This window comes from Mixophyes fleayi, chromosome 1, assembly GCF_038048845.1.
Source record: "Mixophyes fleayi isolate aMixFle1 chromosome 1, aMixFle1.hap1, whole genome shotgun sequence".
Lineage (NCBI taxonomy): Eukaryota > Metazoa > Chordata > Amphibia > Anura > Limnodynastidae > Mixophyes > Mixophyes fleayi.
Window position 1 is genome coordinate 39,824,689 of NC_134402.1, and position 17,403 is coordinate 39,842,091.

General features: G+C 42.1%; 1 protein-coding gene across 1 annotated transcript in view; it reads right to left on the reverse strand.

Annotated features, from left to right (window-relative positions):
- Positions 1-17,403, reverse strand: part of STK32B (serine/threonine kinase 32B) — a 274,895-nt gene that overhangs the window by 12,118 nt on the left and 245,374 nt on the right. The window contains exon 10 of the mRNA XM_075194650.1: positions 8,575-8,706. Coding sequence (XP_075050751.1) covers positions 8,575-8,706 — 132 coding nt within the window. The remainder of the gene's footprint in view (positions 1-8,574; positions 8,707-17,403) is intronic.

Genomic DNA, 17,403 nt, shown 5'->3' on the forward strand with positions numbered 1-17,403 from the left:
GCATGCTCACAAACGGACTTTACGCCAGTGAATGCAAATGCATCCTGTTCACGTAGAAACGCAAATGACACTTCCTACGACTTGATAGACCTGATAGACGGAACAAGAGTGGGAAGGGGCAGGCGCACCAAGGGCGCACGCAGGGCGGTTTTCTGGTTCTCCAGAAACCCCTCCCCTCCGTGAACGAACGGGCACAAAACAGCATATGTTTAAATATGCTAAACAATGCCTCGACAGCAACGCTGCGGCGCTGTCAAAGAAGCATCCGCGGCGGTGCTGTATTTTACTACAATACAGCACCGCCGCAATGGAGCTGCTGCGCATGCGTGGCCGCAGTAGCTCCTCCCTCGCATATCTGCCGGCATTACCGCTGGCCTGGTGAAAGGTGAGGGCTCGTTTATATGGCCAAATTTAGATATTAAACATAGATAGATCGTTAAATAGCAATGTTGTATTTGAGATGCAGAGCTGTGTAGGCAATGTACAAGGGAAGACTCCTACAGGGTGCTCTGGGGTCAAGTACACGCACAAGCGGCCGATCCAAGCTCAGGGGTAGGTGTAAGTGCCGACTGACAGTGATGACTGACATGTATGTGTGAGGATACCACCCTTAGCTGGGATGGAAGTTACCCTCTGTGGGATTCAACTCACTCGGGTAGACCAAGATATATCCAAAATAAGACTTTATTACGACAGCACAACACCACAAGACGTTCACAAGTTACAGGGTAAATGGTAGCACGTATCCTCCAGCAGCCTCCTGCAGTCAGCACTCCAAAGTCATAATCTCTGTCCCTTTCAGGGTCTTATCCTCCCGCAATATTACCACTACCGTTTAGCAAAACAGTTATGGTGTCTCCTAGCCTGGGTTACTAGCTCACACCAACCCTGTCCTGGTAGGGTTCCCTCCAGCGGCACCACAGTTCCTGGCCCAGAGTCCTTTTCACTGATGTCTTCTACACCAGGATCCTCCAAACTAGCATCCCCCCCTGGCATTCTCCTCGCCCTATATTATTTTCTCTGTACCCAGGAAATAGGGTCAAATGTCTCCAACCTCCCCTTTACAGAAGGGGCCTCCCAGTCAACAATTTAGCTGCTAGACATACTGTCCCTGTTACCTTGATTAGACAATAGAATGGCTTGACTCAATTAGCTGTTTTGGCTGGATACACTACACATGGGGTTACAATAGTACATCAAGGAATGACACTGCACGCTTACATGGAACAATAAGACTTTTGACACATGATATCAGCAGGGTTACACAATATAAGTCTGTGATACCTTTTGATACAATTACATTTATATTGACACATATTGATACATTTCCCCATGCTATTTCAACCAATATATTACTGTGGAGGCACATTGCATATGAGTAGAAGTTCTAACCTCATTACCTCTCAGGTTATCTGTTGACCTAGCTAATTAACATGGGCTGCCAGCTAGTTAACTCAGACATTGTTCTGATAACAAACCTCATCTCAGCTGCACCCCATACAATACACATTTGAGACAAATGGTAATTACATTAGCTACCACAAGCAAAATGACTGCTGTTGTTCTGATATTTTCACACAGTATGGCAATATTGTTTCTATTTATACTACATACAATATCACAGGTAATAGTATGGGCAAAATGTGTCTAATAACATGAAATAATAATACACATAATACACCAATGCTCTGGTGTATATACTTAGACTGGGCCAAGGATTAAAAAGTACAATAAACCGTGAGAAACGGGTGATGATTACATAGTTCTCAGTCCAGTAGTACCCCGTTTCCTCACATTCCTCCCCTACTTTTTAAACTTGAGCCCCAGTCTCTTCTGCAGACACTACTGCAGGTTTTATGTGGTTTCCCACGAGATGAACCAATTTCCTGCTGGGCTGTGCGCAGCCTCCAGCGTTCACTTGCTGCACCTTGTTATATTCTTGTAGCCGCCAGCACCTATCAATTCCCAGAACCTCTGCGGGAAGTCTCGGTCTCCTGCTCCAGTAGCTACTCTGAGCCCTGCTGTCTAAGAGCCTTACCGACTGCCTTTCCCTGGTTGTCTGGGGTCCTCTCTGGCTACGCCTCCCCCTTTCCCAGTTCCCTTCTGCACTGGGATTACTCATTTCCCCAGTCTGCACCCGCTTATGCACAGGGTTCTTGCAGGAATCCTGCTGCACACTATCTCCTGCAGGGACTACTGAGAGTAACATCACGCAGTCATCAATGTCCTGCTTTTTATGCTGCCTTTTCCCCTCCTGTGTCCGAATGTCACTGTTGCAGCCATGCCCTAACATATTCTTGCAGTCTGCACAGTTGGCTATGTAGCGGTCTACATCCCTCGCTAAACCTAACCACATGAACTGCTGTCTGAGCCTGGCTCGTGTTCTCCTTTTTCCTCTGTGATCGGTACCCCCTTCCCCATGGGCCTGAGCTATAAACCGATCCCGATATTCGGGTGGGACTACCAACCTGTACTTATGATTTGGGCTGGACACCGTATACAGTAACCCATCCAACCAAGCACAATCCTCTACCACCCCAGTCTTATACGACATATCTGCTAGTGCCCGCATCCCTTCTAGATCTGGATCTAGTAGCTGGGCTTCTTGCAGTCTAGATTTATCCTCCTCCCCCAGGACTAACCCCCCCTCAGGATGGTCTTGGCTACTCACCCTCAGAGGCCCGGAGATGGTAAAGAAAGGTTGCTGATACCCGTTAGTTACTGGCGTGTAGAAGTGGTTGTTCTTCCTCTGCCTGGGGCTCACCTTTCTATGGGCTTTTTCAACAAAATAATTCCTGAGGTCTTGCCCCAAATCATTGCCCAAAATCACCTCATTGGACATTCCTGCCATAACTCCAACTTCTACCAGGTTGTTACAATGGCCCCAATGCAACTGGACTTGGGCTGTTGGAATCTCTGCCCATCGTCCATCCTCCATCCTAATTTTAAAGTACTTGTTGGGGATAATTCTTCTGGAATCCACCAACTCGGGGCGTACCAGGGTGATGGCTGCCCCACAGTCTCTAAATCCTTGGGCTTTTCTGCCATCCACCCATACAGGTTTCAAGTGCCTGTAAAGGCGTCCTCCTGTTGTTTGCCTCATGTCAGCCACAGCATTGCAAGTGGCCTTTACCCCCCTCGCCTCTGGCGCATCAGGGTGGTAGTGTTTGTTTTTCCGGGGGTGGCTCCTGCCAACAACCCCCGTGGGAGGGAATTGGTCTAATTGACCTCCTTTCCTGGGACACTGCTGTTGAAGATGTCCCCAGTATTCACATCGAAGGCACCACTTCCCGACTTGTCCCAAGTGTGGTATTGCTTGTCCTTGACTGCTGGGTCGCCTTTGGCCTTCACTCTGCCCCTTTTCTGCTTTATCCCAGGACTGTGGGTTACACTTTGCCACCCAATCCTGAAGGCTGGGAAATATCTCAGTCAGCCCTGCTTTTACCAGCTCAAGTCCTTTTCTCCGGATCCACTGACTGAGGACGTGCTGCAGCTCTTGACGAAGCTGACCATAGTCATAGCTTCCACTGTGCACTGCTGACTGGCCTGGGGTGGGGGATGTTTGTATTGTAGCTGCAATCTCCTGAATCCTTACTGGCTGCTCCTGGTCCTCATACAACTCCTTGGCTTTCAGGATTTCTGCAACATAAGTCCCAACTTGGGTGCCTTCCACTGCTGGGACCTCTGCTATTTTCGTCCTGCCCGCATTATCGAGTAGGCACAGGTCCCATTTGCATAGTTTTTCCACTAGTTGTGGCCTGAAGACATCCTGGGTAGTAGCAATTTCCCTTGTCTGGCATAATCCCCGGAGTTCATCCAGTTTTAGGGAGTTATACTTGATCATGTCTCACGTTTCTTGCAACTCCTCTGATAGGCTTCCTTTGGGTGCTGTGTAGCCCGTGCTGTGCTGTACCTACAAGGCCCTTGGACTGCAACCGCTTGCGTCCCTTGCAGCCTTCCCGGTTCTTGCAACACCGGGCCGAGTGATCCCACTGCTTGCCACCAAATGTGAGGATACCACCCTTAGCTGGGATGGAAGTTACCCTCTGTGGGATTCAACTCACTCGGGTAGACCAAGATATATCCAAAATAAGACTTTATTACGACAGCACAACACCACAAGACGTTCACAAGTTACAGGGTAAATGGTAGCACGTATCCTCCAGCAGCCTCCTGCAGTCAGCACTCCAAAGTCATAATCTCTGTCCCTTTCAGGGTCTTATCCTCCCGCAATATTACCACTACCGTTTAGCAAAACAGTTATGGTGTCTCCTAGCCTGGGTTACTAGCTCACACCAACCCTGTCCTGGTAGGGTTCCCTCCAGCGGCACCACAGTTCCTGGCCCAGAGTCCTTTTCACTGATGTCTTCTACACCAGGATCCTCCAAACTAGCATCCCCCCCTGGCATTCTCCTCGCCCTATATTATTTTCTCTGTACCCAGGAAATAGGGTCAAATGTCTCCAACCTCCCCTTTACAGAAGGGGCCTCCCAGTCAACAATTTAGCTGCTAGACATACTGTCCCTGTTACCTTGATTAGACAATAGAATGGCTTGACTCAATTAGCTGTTTTGGCTGGATACACTACACATGGGGTTACAATAGTACATCAAGGAATGACACTGCACGCTTACATGGAACAATAAGACTTTTGACACATGATATCAGCAGGGTTACACAATATAAGTCTGTGATACCTTTTGATACAATTACATTTATATTGACACATATTGATACATTTCCCCATGCTATTTCAACCAATATATTACTGTGGAGGCACATTGCATATGAGTAGAAGTTCTAACCTCATTACCTCTCAGGTTATCTGTTGACCTAGCTAATTAACATGGGCTGCCAGCTAGTTAACTCAGACATTGTTCTGATAACAAACCTCATCTCAGCTGCACCCCATACAATACACATTTGAGACAAATGGTAATTACATTAGCTACCACAAGCAAAATGACTGCTGTTGTTCTGATATTTTCACACAGTATGGCAATATTGTTTCTATTTATACTACATACAATATCACAGGTAATAGTATGGGCAAAATGTGTCTAATAACATGAAATAATAATACACATAATACACCAATGCTCTGGTGTATATACTTAGACTGGGCCAAGGATTAAAAAGTACAATAAACCGTGAGAAACGGGTGATGATTACATAGTTCTCAGTCCAGTAGTACCCCGTTTCCTCACAGTATGCATGCCAGAAGATGTGCTTTCAAGTTGAACTTAAAAAATACATTTTATGTACAGTACAGCATTAAGAACATCCTGATTTATGTAGAAAAATCATCTTTTTAAGCATATATTATATATTAATGATTATAGTATTAATAATTGTAAATTTTATAAAATCTTATTTTTCATGTTAATGTCTATTACCCTCTAATTAATGCAAAACACACTTTTCCGGGAGCCTCCTACAAACATGTTCTGTCTTGTAGAAAAATGCCTCAATATAGCTACTGAATTTTTATTATGATTTTGAAAGAGCTGCAGGTGGATTGTACGGTATAAAGTATCCAGTATATAATATTGTAATTAGTTTAATTACTGCTGGGGCACATTAGTTATTTTTTAATTTGGATGAAAAGAATGTTCAAGAAATGGCAGTAATGTAAAATGTATTTTAGGCTTGGAGCAATGGTGTATTCACTAATCAACAGAGCACCGGGGGCCTCAGACAATCTGTCCACACAAATAAGCGATATCCGAACCTCGGGCTCACGGCTGTTCATTTTACATGACAATTATTTTCTGCATCATTTCCAGTGTAATATCCATAACTATGAGTCTTCCGCTGTGATTGGAGGGGAGTCGTGGCACATTTAAAGCAAGGGGAATATATTTTATATTATCCATGCGTGTAGGTTGAATAGCCCAGCATTTGTTTTCTTATTTTTATTTCAATTTTAGATTCTAACATTTTTATTATAAAAACTTGTTCACGATGGAAAGAGATACATTTAATCTAGTGCACACAAAAAAAATCTCTGTTTGTCTTTCATGTATTCTGTGTAATAAATTGTTATAAAGGTGATTTTGTGTATCCTTAGGTCCAGAATGTGCAATTACTCATAGCAACCAATCAGCAGTTAGCTTTAGACAGTCTAGTGCAAGTTAAACAGAGTATTATTATTATAATCATTAATATTATTATTATCATAATTTATTTATAAGGTGCCACAAGGGGTGTGCAATGGGGTTAAAACATCATGACATAGAAAGGATTATTCTTAGTCAAGAGACATTTTTCTTGTTATGTGATCTATGTTGCTAACTATGTTTTTGTATTTGTTTTTTAAGTATTTTAATTATTGGCTTAATCATTACATTGACACCTGCAGCCATTATTATTATTATTATTATTATTATTATTCATTTTTATTTATAAGGCGCCACAAGGTGTCCGTAGCGCCGTACAGGGACAAACAAATTACAATACAATGGGAGACAGCACAGTACAGTAAACAGTAAGCGCAGTAACTCAATAACAGCTAGAGAGGGCGGGGAAGGGGGAGGGAGGATCCGCAAATGACGGGGCCCAAGAAGGAGGGCGCGGAAGACAGGGAAACCCCCAGGGGGAGAGGAGGGAGCGAGAGTGGACGTGGGGTGGAGGACCCTCGAGGAGGAGGGCTAAGTAGCTGGAGAGCAGAGTTAGAAGTGGTGGAAACAGGAGGAGAGATGGCCCTGCTCAGAGGAGCGTACAATCTAAGGGGAGGGGTGGACAGACAGAGAGATGCAGGGGAGAGAGGGAGAGTAGGGGGACGGAGGCAGAAGATAAGGTAGGAAGTTAAGTGGGAGACAGAAAGGCTTTAAGAAAAAGGTGAGTTTTTAGGGCCCGTTTGAAACTGGACAGATTAGGGGAAGTTCTGATGGAGGGAGGGAGCTTGTTCCAGTGGAGGGGGGCAGCGCTGGCGAAGTCTTGGATACGGGCATGGGAGGAGGTTATAAGGGGGGAAGAGAGGCGACGGTCAGAGGCAGAACGGGGAGGGCGGGATGAAGCATGAATAGAGAGGAGGGTGGAGATATAGGGCACAGTGGAGTTGGCGAGGGCCTTGTAGGTGAGTGTGAGGAGCTTAAAGAGGATTCTGAAGGGGAATGGGAGCCAGTGAAGGGCTAGGTAGAGGGGGGAGACAGAAGAGGAGCGACGAGAAAGGAAAATAAGCCTAGCAGCAGCGTTAAGAACAGATCGAAGGGGAGCGAGATGAGAGTGGGGGAGGCCAGTGAGGAGGAGGTTGCAGTAGTCCAGGCGGGAGATGATCAGAGAGTGGATAAGGCATTTGGTGGCATCTTGGGAGAGGAAGAGCCGGATGCGAGCGATGTTACGCAGCTGGAAGCGACAGGATTTAGCAAGAGAGAGGATGTGGGGGCCAAAGGAGAGAGAGGAGTCGAGGATGACACCAAGGCAGCGAAGTTGGGGGACAGGGGAGATAGAGGTGTTGTTGACAGTGATGGAGAGGTCAGAAGGGGATGAGGTATGAGAGGGAGGAAAAACTATGAACTCAGTTTTGGCAAGGTTAAGTTTGAGGAATCGAGAGGACATCCAGGAGGAGATGGCAGAGAGGCAGGCGGACACCCTAGAGAGGAGGGAGGGAGAGAGATCAGGAGAGGAGAGGTATAGTTGAGTGTCGTCAGCGTAAAGGTGGTAGCTGAAGCCGAAGGAGCTGATGAGTTCACCCAGGGAGGAGGTGTATAGAGAGAGGAGTAAGGGTCCTAGAAGAGAACAGCCATGTTCTATAGCTTTATGTATAATGACATGAAGTCATAGGGGCCTTTTTATTACTCTGTTTAATAATCAAAGTCCCCCGATAGCCGCATTTTAAAGTAAAGTTGAAATGTATTAATAGGGCATTGCAGCAGATATGGTAGATATCTGCTGCATTTCTCTTCGAACTCCAAAGCAGCCCCCACAGTCTATGGGAACCACTATTTTGCACACTTTAACAAGTTCCAAAAATCAAAGATTTTGCACAAACACTTAGCTTCTATATACATATAAAGATGAAAACTGTAGATTAATATCAGTTCAGCATAGGAGGACACTGATGCCATCAAAGAAAATCACAGTGTGGATGCACTTTAGCTTAGAAAAGCAAATTTTTAGAACTCTACTCTACTTTTCATCTTTTTGTCGCTTAATGTTTCCCATTTTTGTTCGATTTATTTACTACATTATAAGTAGCCTGGGCATGTGGACCAGTTCCTGGGTGACAGAACTGCTTTGGTACCAGGCTGCTCCTCAATTTCCTGAAGTGATTTGTAATTAAATGTTTTTGTAATCATCAGTACTTCTGCTAGAGTTGGAGGAGAGGGAATATTGGGGCACATGTCAAACATTCATTAATTACTGGTAGAAAACATTTACTTCCTTCATATTGGACAGGATGGAGGTGGATGGAACCATAGAACTCTACAGATAATGTCATTATGTATATTTGCTAAGCAGACTTGAATCTATCAGTTTGATAATAACTGATGACCACATCATAGTCAAATTCTGTAACCATTCTTGCTGTGTTTCTGACTACAACATTATAATATCATAAAATAGACCTACCAGTGGACAGCTTTCTTTGGCTGCCTCTCGTGATTTGTACTTGGCCAGTCTCTTCTTCTTCTTATGGAGAGGTTTTGACTCTAAGATCATCTCTTCTAACTCAAATGTTGGGTCACAGTTCAGTCTTCCTTTCTGCCATAAATTATAAAACGAAGGAGATTAACACCACTGTACCAAAGAGCATGTTATTTTACTATATATAATACTGCTCTGTTAGCAATGACTCAAACAACTAATAGTCTGCTTCTACCATCTCATTTGTTTTAGTTAGGATACAAATGAAAATGCAAATAACGAAAAAATAATAAGCATTTCCCCCGCCCTAAAAAAGGGCTTGCAGGGTCTGTAAAACATTTTTGTGTGGCAGAATGAGGCAATACATGATCAGCTACAAACAGACACAATAAATTTATTTTACGTGTATCATAACTTCCACTTACATAAATACTACACAACATGCTGCAGTAATTGTACATTGGGGTCAGTATTGTGCAAGTGAGTTTCTTAACAAGTTAAAGAGGAACTCTACCATCAGATAACTTTACGTGCCAGACAGCACACATGGCTATGTGGGAAGAAGCCTACTTGTACCCCATGCACATGTATTTGGGCCATTTTACACTGTTGATGATTGTCTGCACATACAACATTTTGCAGTCTATGACATAAGTGCACTTAATCAGCAGTAGATTCATCACCTCCAAGCACTGCACAGACTTATACACCCCACCCTTATATTCATTTAAACCTTCACTTTTCTGCTTGAAATACCCCATCATTGGGCACTAATTGTGGATTATTTGTAGTGTCTGAGGGCTTGATTCATTAAGGATCTTAACTTAAGATACTTTGTTAACAGCTGCTTCCTTTGCTTTACTAAAAGGTTCTTTGGGCCTCCTCTGAAACGGGAGCACCTCTGGAAATCTGTAGCCTCTACCCATTGAAGTACAAGAGCAATCTCATCCAGTAAAAAATATATCCTTTTCCCTTTGTGTACAGAGGCGTCATATCCCCCCTCTATGTAACACACTGATCCCCCGTGTCCGGCCTCTTCCTCCCAATAAGAGGCATAGAACGTTCCTCCCCTCTGGATACACTTCATGCTGTGTGTGGGATCGTAATAACTGAGACAGTCTGTATCCAGACGAGTAAAACAATTTGTTTATTTTCATGTGTCTGTTTTTAGTTTTTTTCCTACTTGTTATGAACATGAGCAAAATCAGATATATCTCACTGACACAAGCCCATGATGCATCACAGAAGTGACTCCGTGCTGGATTGTAATTCTGTGAATCATATATTTCCAATTACTGAGTCCCCTGTTTCTCTGGATTCCCCAATGTTCATTCTTAATACGTTTCAATTAATACACAAAAGTTACCAGTTCGTGGCTGGAGGGCTCCAAAAAAGCTTCCTTTAGATTAGATTTTTGATTAGATGTTAGAAATTCTTCTCCCTCTGGTACAGTGGGAAAAAGGTGAAGTGTCTCATTTATGCTATGACAGTATCTTTGAAATATGCCAGTTGTGACTTTCCCTTTATTTTATTTTAAGTTAAGGTTGACGCATTTCCATCAAATATGCGCCTCAAATAGGGTTTCACATATCATGTAATTAACGTAAAACTCATTAGTCTAATCCAGTTAGTGGCTACATTTTCTCAGTTAATAAATAAAATAATATCACAAAGTAATAATTGTTAGCAATTTGAAAACAAGAAATGACAAAACCCCTGTAAAAGAACGTTGATTGTTGTTGTTCCTTTTATAACATAACACTTAAAATGACAGGTATGTATATAAATAATGAAATACAGAATGTCTTCTTCTTAGGATTGATTCCTTTCTTCCTATCTCCCACTACAATTGATTTCTCAGTTTCCAAGGGAATTTCTAACCTACCGAGCATAGACAGCACAAGTCTTACAGTATGGATTGCCATTCTGACACTCCAGCAAAACAAGCTATCAGCCCGATTAATGGATCACATAAAGTCATCGCAACATCCATTGCTGTGTTGTATTTTTCCCAACGAGAGAGCTGATGAATTGCATGTACTGTATGTTCCCTATCATGTGAGCCAGTGTTGCATGTAGTCGGATCTATGTTTTCTGTTTGCTTCACTTTTAGATAAAACTAGATGAGATAAGTATTGCAATGGCATCCGTATGCTGCTAATTAGAATACAGTAGCAGTTTGAATTTGGGAAAAATAACAAGTGATCTAAAGGCGATATTATAAATAAACTAACTTTATTACAAAAAATCATTGCATTGCATTATTTAACTTTACTATTGTAGGACAAAAGAGTGGTGGAGTCGTTGAAGCCTGCCCACGGCCCCCCCCAACACCTCTATAATAGGTAATGCTCCACCCACATGTGGCAAAAGTAGTTTAGCACCTCACAAGTTCCATGTGTACAAACCTACCTCTCACAATTCTGTCAAGTGCAGCAGTATAACCAGCTATTGGAGAGGAACTGGCGGGAAGGGGTGGGTGAGTAATTTCCAAACTGGGCATCAGACCTCTGCTATTCTGATATTTGGGGAAGGGGTTTAATTTTAAGTAATGGGTTTGTATGGACATATATCTTTTTAGCTAAATAAAATACTACACCACACTAAACCTTAGCTAATCACAGCATCACATAATATTCCTATTTATATAGCACCTCTATATTCTACAGCTCCTTTACAGAGAATATTGATTATATATAAACTACATTAAGGAACCCATGGACCTGCACTGTGAAGCAGCAATGCTAACCAGTGCGCTACTGTGCCACCCCATAAGGTATGTTATCTACCTTTCACACCGAGGCATGGACCTGGGAATAACCCAGGTAGTGTGTTGGTGGGAATGGGTCAACTATGGTCATGCCACCCGGGAACCACAACCCTGGTCGCGACCAGGATTATTCCCGTCTTGGAGCTGGATGCGCTCCGGTATGAAAGGTGTTCCCGGGTTATGCTACCCGGGTTCTGTTAAACACAGATCATTGGCCTCTCCTACATAATCTATATGAACCTCTGCTGTCCCCTTTTAATGACTCAACTTGATGACACGGGTCCAGTGTGAAAGGTGGTGACCTGGGATATACCCGGGACCAGAGTGCAGTATGAAGGGTTCCCGTGCCTGATTTTCAGGCATTATTGTGGTTAGGGAAGTAGTGAGAAGTTGCCAACATTTTCCGTCAAAGTTGTAGGGCAATTAGCCGTTGACCCAGACCATGAAAGCACGCCATGAATGCACTGTCTAGAAAGACTGCTGCTCTATAACCTGAACTACCACAGGTAGAATTATAATATCAATGAGATTGCAAAGGGAGGACGGAGAAAGTGATACAGATAAAGCTGTCCGTAGGGGCTAAGAAATGCAGATATGTCCAGTGTGCAGCCTTTTATAAAGCATAATGTAACAATAATTCCTGAATAGTATGTGGTGGTGAAGGCAGGCAATTAAACAAACTAATTTAGATTTGTAAGAAAAACGTTTAAAGATGCAGAATGCGATGGAACAATCTATCATTAATGCAAATGCGCATTAAATCATGTTTGGAGACTGAAATAAAGTCTCCGACAAATTTAATGATATCTGGTACACAACAATCAAACACATTGTCAGCTAATTAAATGAAATGAACATTTTAAAATATGTATTTGTTTTAAACAATGATTAATAGAATTGTTTGCTTTTGTTGATATTTTTGTATATTTTAACATCGATTCTATGATAAATTGTGATTAAAATAATTATCTAGGTTTCAAGAAAAACTGTCAGCGGCAGAAGAGAAGAATGAATCACTAAGGTGCTTATGTAGAATTAAGAACAATTTGTGAGCCACAAAGATTGTACTATTACTTGGTTAGGACGAGTTACATGTACCTTAAGTTACGAGCAACTCAACAAAGTTATTCGGAGATCCATTACTCCCCTCACTCCTCCATTCCCCTCTCCACAACCCCCCTTCTCTCTCCTTCCTCTCTCGATATTGATAGACAGTCCCTCGCTGTCAGGACTTTGTCCCTCTTTATGCTGTTCTGCTCAGGAAGGTGGAAAGCCCAGATGAAGGGCCATATGGGCCTAGAGCTGAAAATTACGAAGGGCCTATTGTGAGCAGCACCATGCCGCCAGAGGGGGTGTGGCCAGCACCATGGAGGGGATGGGTAACAGGGGCAAACGCAGGATTTGTATAAAGGGGTTTCCATGGCACACCGCCAGTGGGTGTGACCAGCATGCTTTGGGGCGTGGCTATAATTGACAGTTCTTGGCTGCTCTCCGACTCTTCCTATCCCCAGCTTATACAAGGGCAATGCTGCGTGCACTACTGTTAGGGGCACATAGCTCTCCCTTTTCGGGCAGAGCCGTGTGAAGCGAGACATACCTCCCAACTGTCCCTACAATCAGGACAAAGCCCTGACTGAGTGTGTCAGAACAATTGACAGACTGTCCTGCTCTTTCCTACCTGTTATTGCTGCTTTCAATATTTGTTGAGGAGAGATGCCTGTGAACAGTGCAGACAGAAACGATCTGCACACAAGCTGCAAAGTGGCTGGTCCTGGGGCAGGGTCCAGCCACCTCAAGCATACAGTACCCCAGACTGGGAAGAGGGGGTTTCCGGGCACTAGGAAACCCCCCTTGGTTTGCCTATGGGTAACACTTCATTCCAATCCATCTGCCTCTCCTCTTCCCTTACATGATATACACACCACTTATTGGTTCCCACAGCATTTAAAGAAAGGGAAGAGTGTCAGAAACCTGCCACACTTTCCTCAAGTTCGGTGCTGAGCAGGACAGTCCCCCCAAATTAGGATAGAAACAATGAGCAGTGAATTCTGGTGAGTTTTAAAGGTGCCTAAATACATTTTGGTCCTAGAAACCACTGTTTATATTGTTCCCATACTTGCCAACTCTCCCTGAATGTCAGGGAGAGACTCCCTGAAATAGGGGTGATCTCCCTCACTCCTTGAAGAGTCTGGCATTCTCCCTGATGCTGAGCCAGTACAAGACGTGCTTAACTTCACCATCTGTGACATGATGACACTGTTCAGAAATTATGTCCTATGTCCATGTATTAATGGCTATGGAGGTGACCATTTTCATGGAGACCAAGATTTAATCAAACACTGACAAGTAAGACAACATGACTTCAGTAATGGAGACAGAAATGTAAAAGACACTTCAGTCTCTAGAGATTCATTAGCTGCTTTTTTTTAACACAGTTGCCTACTATACGGGAATGTCCGGGAGACTCCCGCATTTCTGGGAGACCTCCCGAGAGAGCAGGGCAACTTCCCGGTTTATCGCCCTGCAATAGATAAGTGGTGGGGGGCGGGGCTTAATGACTCAAATATCGCGTCATCTTAGCCCCTGCTGTATTTGGCCCAAAGTGTCACAATCGTTTAGGGGGCAGGGCCAAAATGATGCGATTAGTCAAACCCCGCCCCTACACGCCCACCTCCTCCGGGATCTCCCTGAAGCCAACGAGAAAAAGTTGGCAAGAATGTTGTTACAATATCCATTAGTATATTTACTGGCATTTGTGTTGCATTTTTCGGAACGCTACTTTTTTTTAATTTTTTTTATTTTTAATTTGCGCTTACCACATTTTGGGAATGCTCACAATGGTGTTTTAAAGCAATTAAAAGATACGTGGTTTTAAGAAATGAATGTCAAAGCATTTCAACTTTTGTCACAGCAAATTAAACATGTGTTTCCAGCGATTCAGTTTGCCAAAATATTCACAATTTTGTAATAATACTTCTTATTTTCATAAAATGGATTCACACTATTTTTATTGCTGCTTAATACATAAAAATATACGTATAATGCCATTTGTATAGGTAAAAATATAATTGATTATATTTCCTATACACTGCAGACTTCCTGTTAGCAATATAATGAATGGACACTGCAACCAACCACTTTTAGTGGTTTTATTTTTCTGAAAAGAGAGTGCAAACAGAATGCCAACAATCTTAATCTCTGTCAATGTATTTGTGCTGTATGTGTTGTATTTTAGGTTACTTTATTGATCAGAAATAGAGATAAAGTAAGCCATGCTTATGCATTTGATATATTTTACCAATAAACAGAGAGCCTCGTCTCTAGCCAAGACATGAGGGTATTATTTTATGTGTGTACTCATGACACCGAATCACGCATCACATGTGATATTATAAAACACATACACATTTTTTAAATTGGTGCAAAATAGTGACGTTGTCTTATCAAGATATGCTGTCAAATAAAAATATTCTTTGCATAAATCACAATAACAGATATTAATAATAATAAATAATATAACTGGAAAATATCACATAAATACAGAATAAATCAACCAAAATGGAGATAACACCCTTAAGTCAGCACAACCCCATTACTTAACTATGGCCATCATCATTTTTTTTGTTATTTAACTTGATTTCTAAGATTTTAATGTTTGAAATCGGTGAGCCCCCTTCCCTACGATACTTTGCTCAATAGATAACAATGTACATATGAGAAGAAATATATTGGGTCAAAAGACATAGAAAGCAAATTTCACTCCTATTTTCCTCTTAGAGGAGAACGATGTTTCTGTAACATTTCTCGCATATAGAGTTTTGCTGTGAAACAGGCTGTTTTGCAGAGGTGTAAAGTTCTGGTGATTCAATTGAGTTCTGGCTTTGGTTCATCAGCCGCACCGTATTTGTAAATTGGCATTTTGCAGTATTTATATAGTATAGGACAGGGGCAATGACTGTCATCCTGTTGTGTGGTGTGTTTGGGGTAGAATTGGGCATACTTAACGACAAATTCCACTGTTTGTGGCTAAGTGTGGAAAGAGGAGAATATTCAGTAAACATTTTGAAAAATGCTCATCTCTAAGCAGAACTGACTATCAATGCTTAAAGAAAAAAAAGATGTGTTTAATTTATTTTACATCCCCATTTCTTTCAAACTGAGAAGTTTGTGAATGTGTCCTCCTTGACCTGGCTTAAATATCAGTCTAGCAAAAGCTTGTTAGTCTAAAAAAATTGGAAGAAATCAATTTGGCAAATACTGTTGTAATTGAAGCATGTACAGTTTTAAAGGGATCCAACATGATAAAAAAACATTTACAAATATGGTGGTAACTTTTACATATTTAAGACATTTAAATTGCATGGAAGTGATGGGTGGTGCCCAAAATGATCGTCTGTATTTCTGGACTACTGAAATCATACAAAAAGTGCTACTGTAGTCACTGAATATTTAAAACATATATTGGGAGACGAAGCAAAGCTTCAGTAACCAAGAACACACACAATGAGAACATGATGATGCTGCATCATCACCATTTATTTATATAGTGCCACTAATTAAAGCACATGGGGGCAATCACTGGTCCACAATAACAAAGCCAAAAACCTCAAATATATTATATATGACAATCAATGAGATTGCAATCCAGTGTTAGTTTGGGACTTGGGACACTATTTATCCTATTCTACTTTAAGGGTCCAGCACTTCTATTTGTCCTGATGCTTCATATATATATATATATATATATATATATATATATATATATACAAATTAACCCGTGCATGATACTCATGCATTCTAGTCAAATCAAGCTACTTAAGGTGTTAAAAAGGTTCTTGTCATCTTCATCGCCACACACACACGCCGCTAGGCTTTTATATATTAGATAATGCTAAGAATTTAGTAGGTCAGTGTAGTATATAACTCCGCCCAGCAGTTGGCGCTGCAGCTTGAGCACTCTGTCACCCGGTAGTTTTTTCCACACACACACACACACACACACACACACACACACACACACACACACACACACACACTAACACAGCATGTGTGTTCATGAGGTACAATTACCTCATGAAAATGAGTTTGAGCCCTCAACTCGTAAATTTAGCCTTTACTACCCCTCCCACGGGGGGAAGGGGGGATGATGGAAGTTAACTGACTTCACTATTATAATTTTTTTGTCAAATAATGTCAGTATACCAAATTTCAGGTCAATTGGATGAGCCCTTTCTGAGGAAATAGTTTTTTCCACACACATACACACACACACACACACACACACACACTAACACACGCCGCTAGGCTTTTATATATTAGATATATATATATATATATATATATACAAGTTAACCCGTGTATGATACTCATGCATTCTAGTCAAATCAAGCTACTTAAGGTGTTAAAAAGGTTCTTGTCATGCATTTGGGCCATAGCCCAGGCCTCCTCAGGGGAAGAGCGTTACTTCCTGACGTAAGCGCCCTTTTTTAACGTGGTTTTGTCCACATGTCACCACCTCATCATTTTTCTCCATCACCTCATCCTTCATCTTTATCGCCACATCTATCCAGATGTCTATCCAGACACAGGGATCTCTCTCAGCGGTCCTGAGAATCACACTCCTCTCGCTCTGTCACCCCCGGTGACCACCAACCACTCCCCACTGTCACCCCCAGCAACCATCAACCACTCCCAATTGTCACTTCTTCTTCAAGAAATATATATATTTTTTTAAAATCTTTATAAACACTTTTAACAATTAACAAATTAAATTAACAAATTAAAAACATCTTAGTATACCAAATTTCAGCCCTTTCTGAGTTTTTTTCCCCACACACACACTAAGAATTTAGTAGGTCAGTGTATAACTCCGCCCAGCAGGTGGCGCTGCAGCTTGGGTTTTTTTTTCACACACACACACACAGACTAACACACGCCACTAGGCTTTTATATGATATGATATATATATATATATATATATATATATATATATATATATATATATATATCTTCATGAACTTAAATATCATTATTACTACTACCAT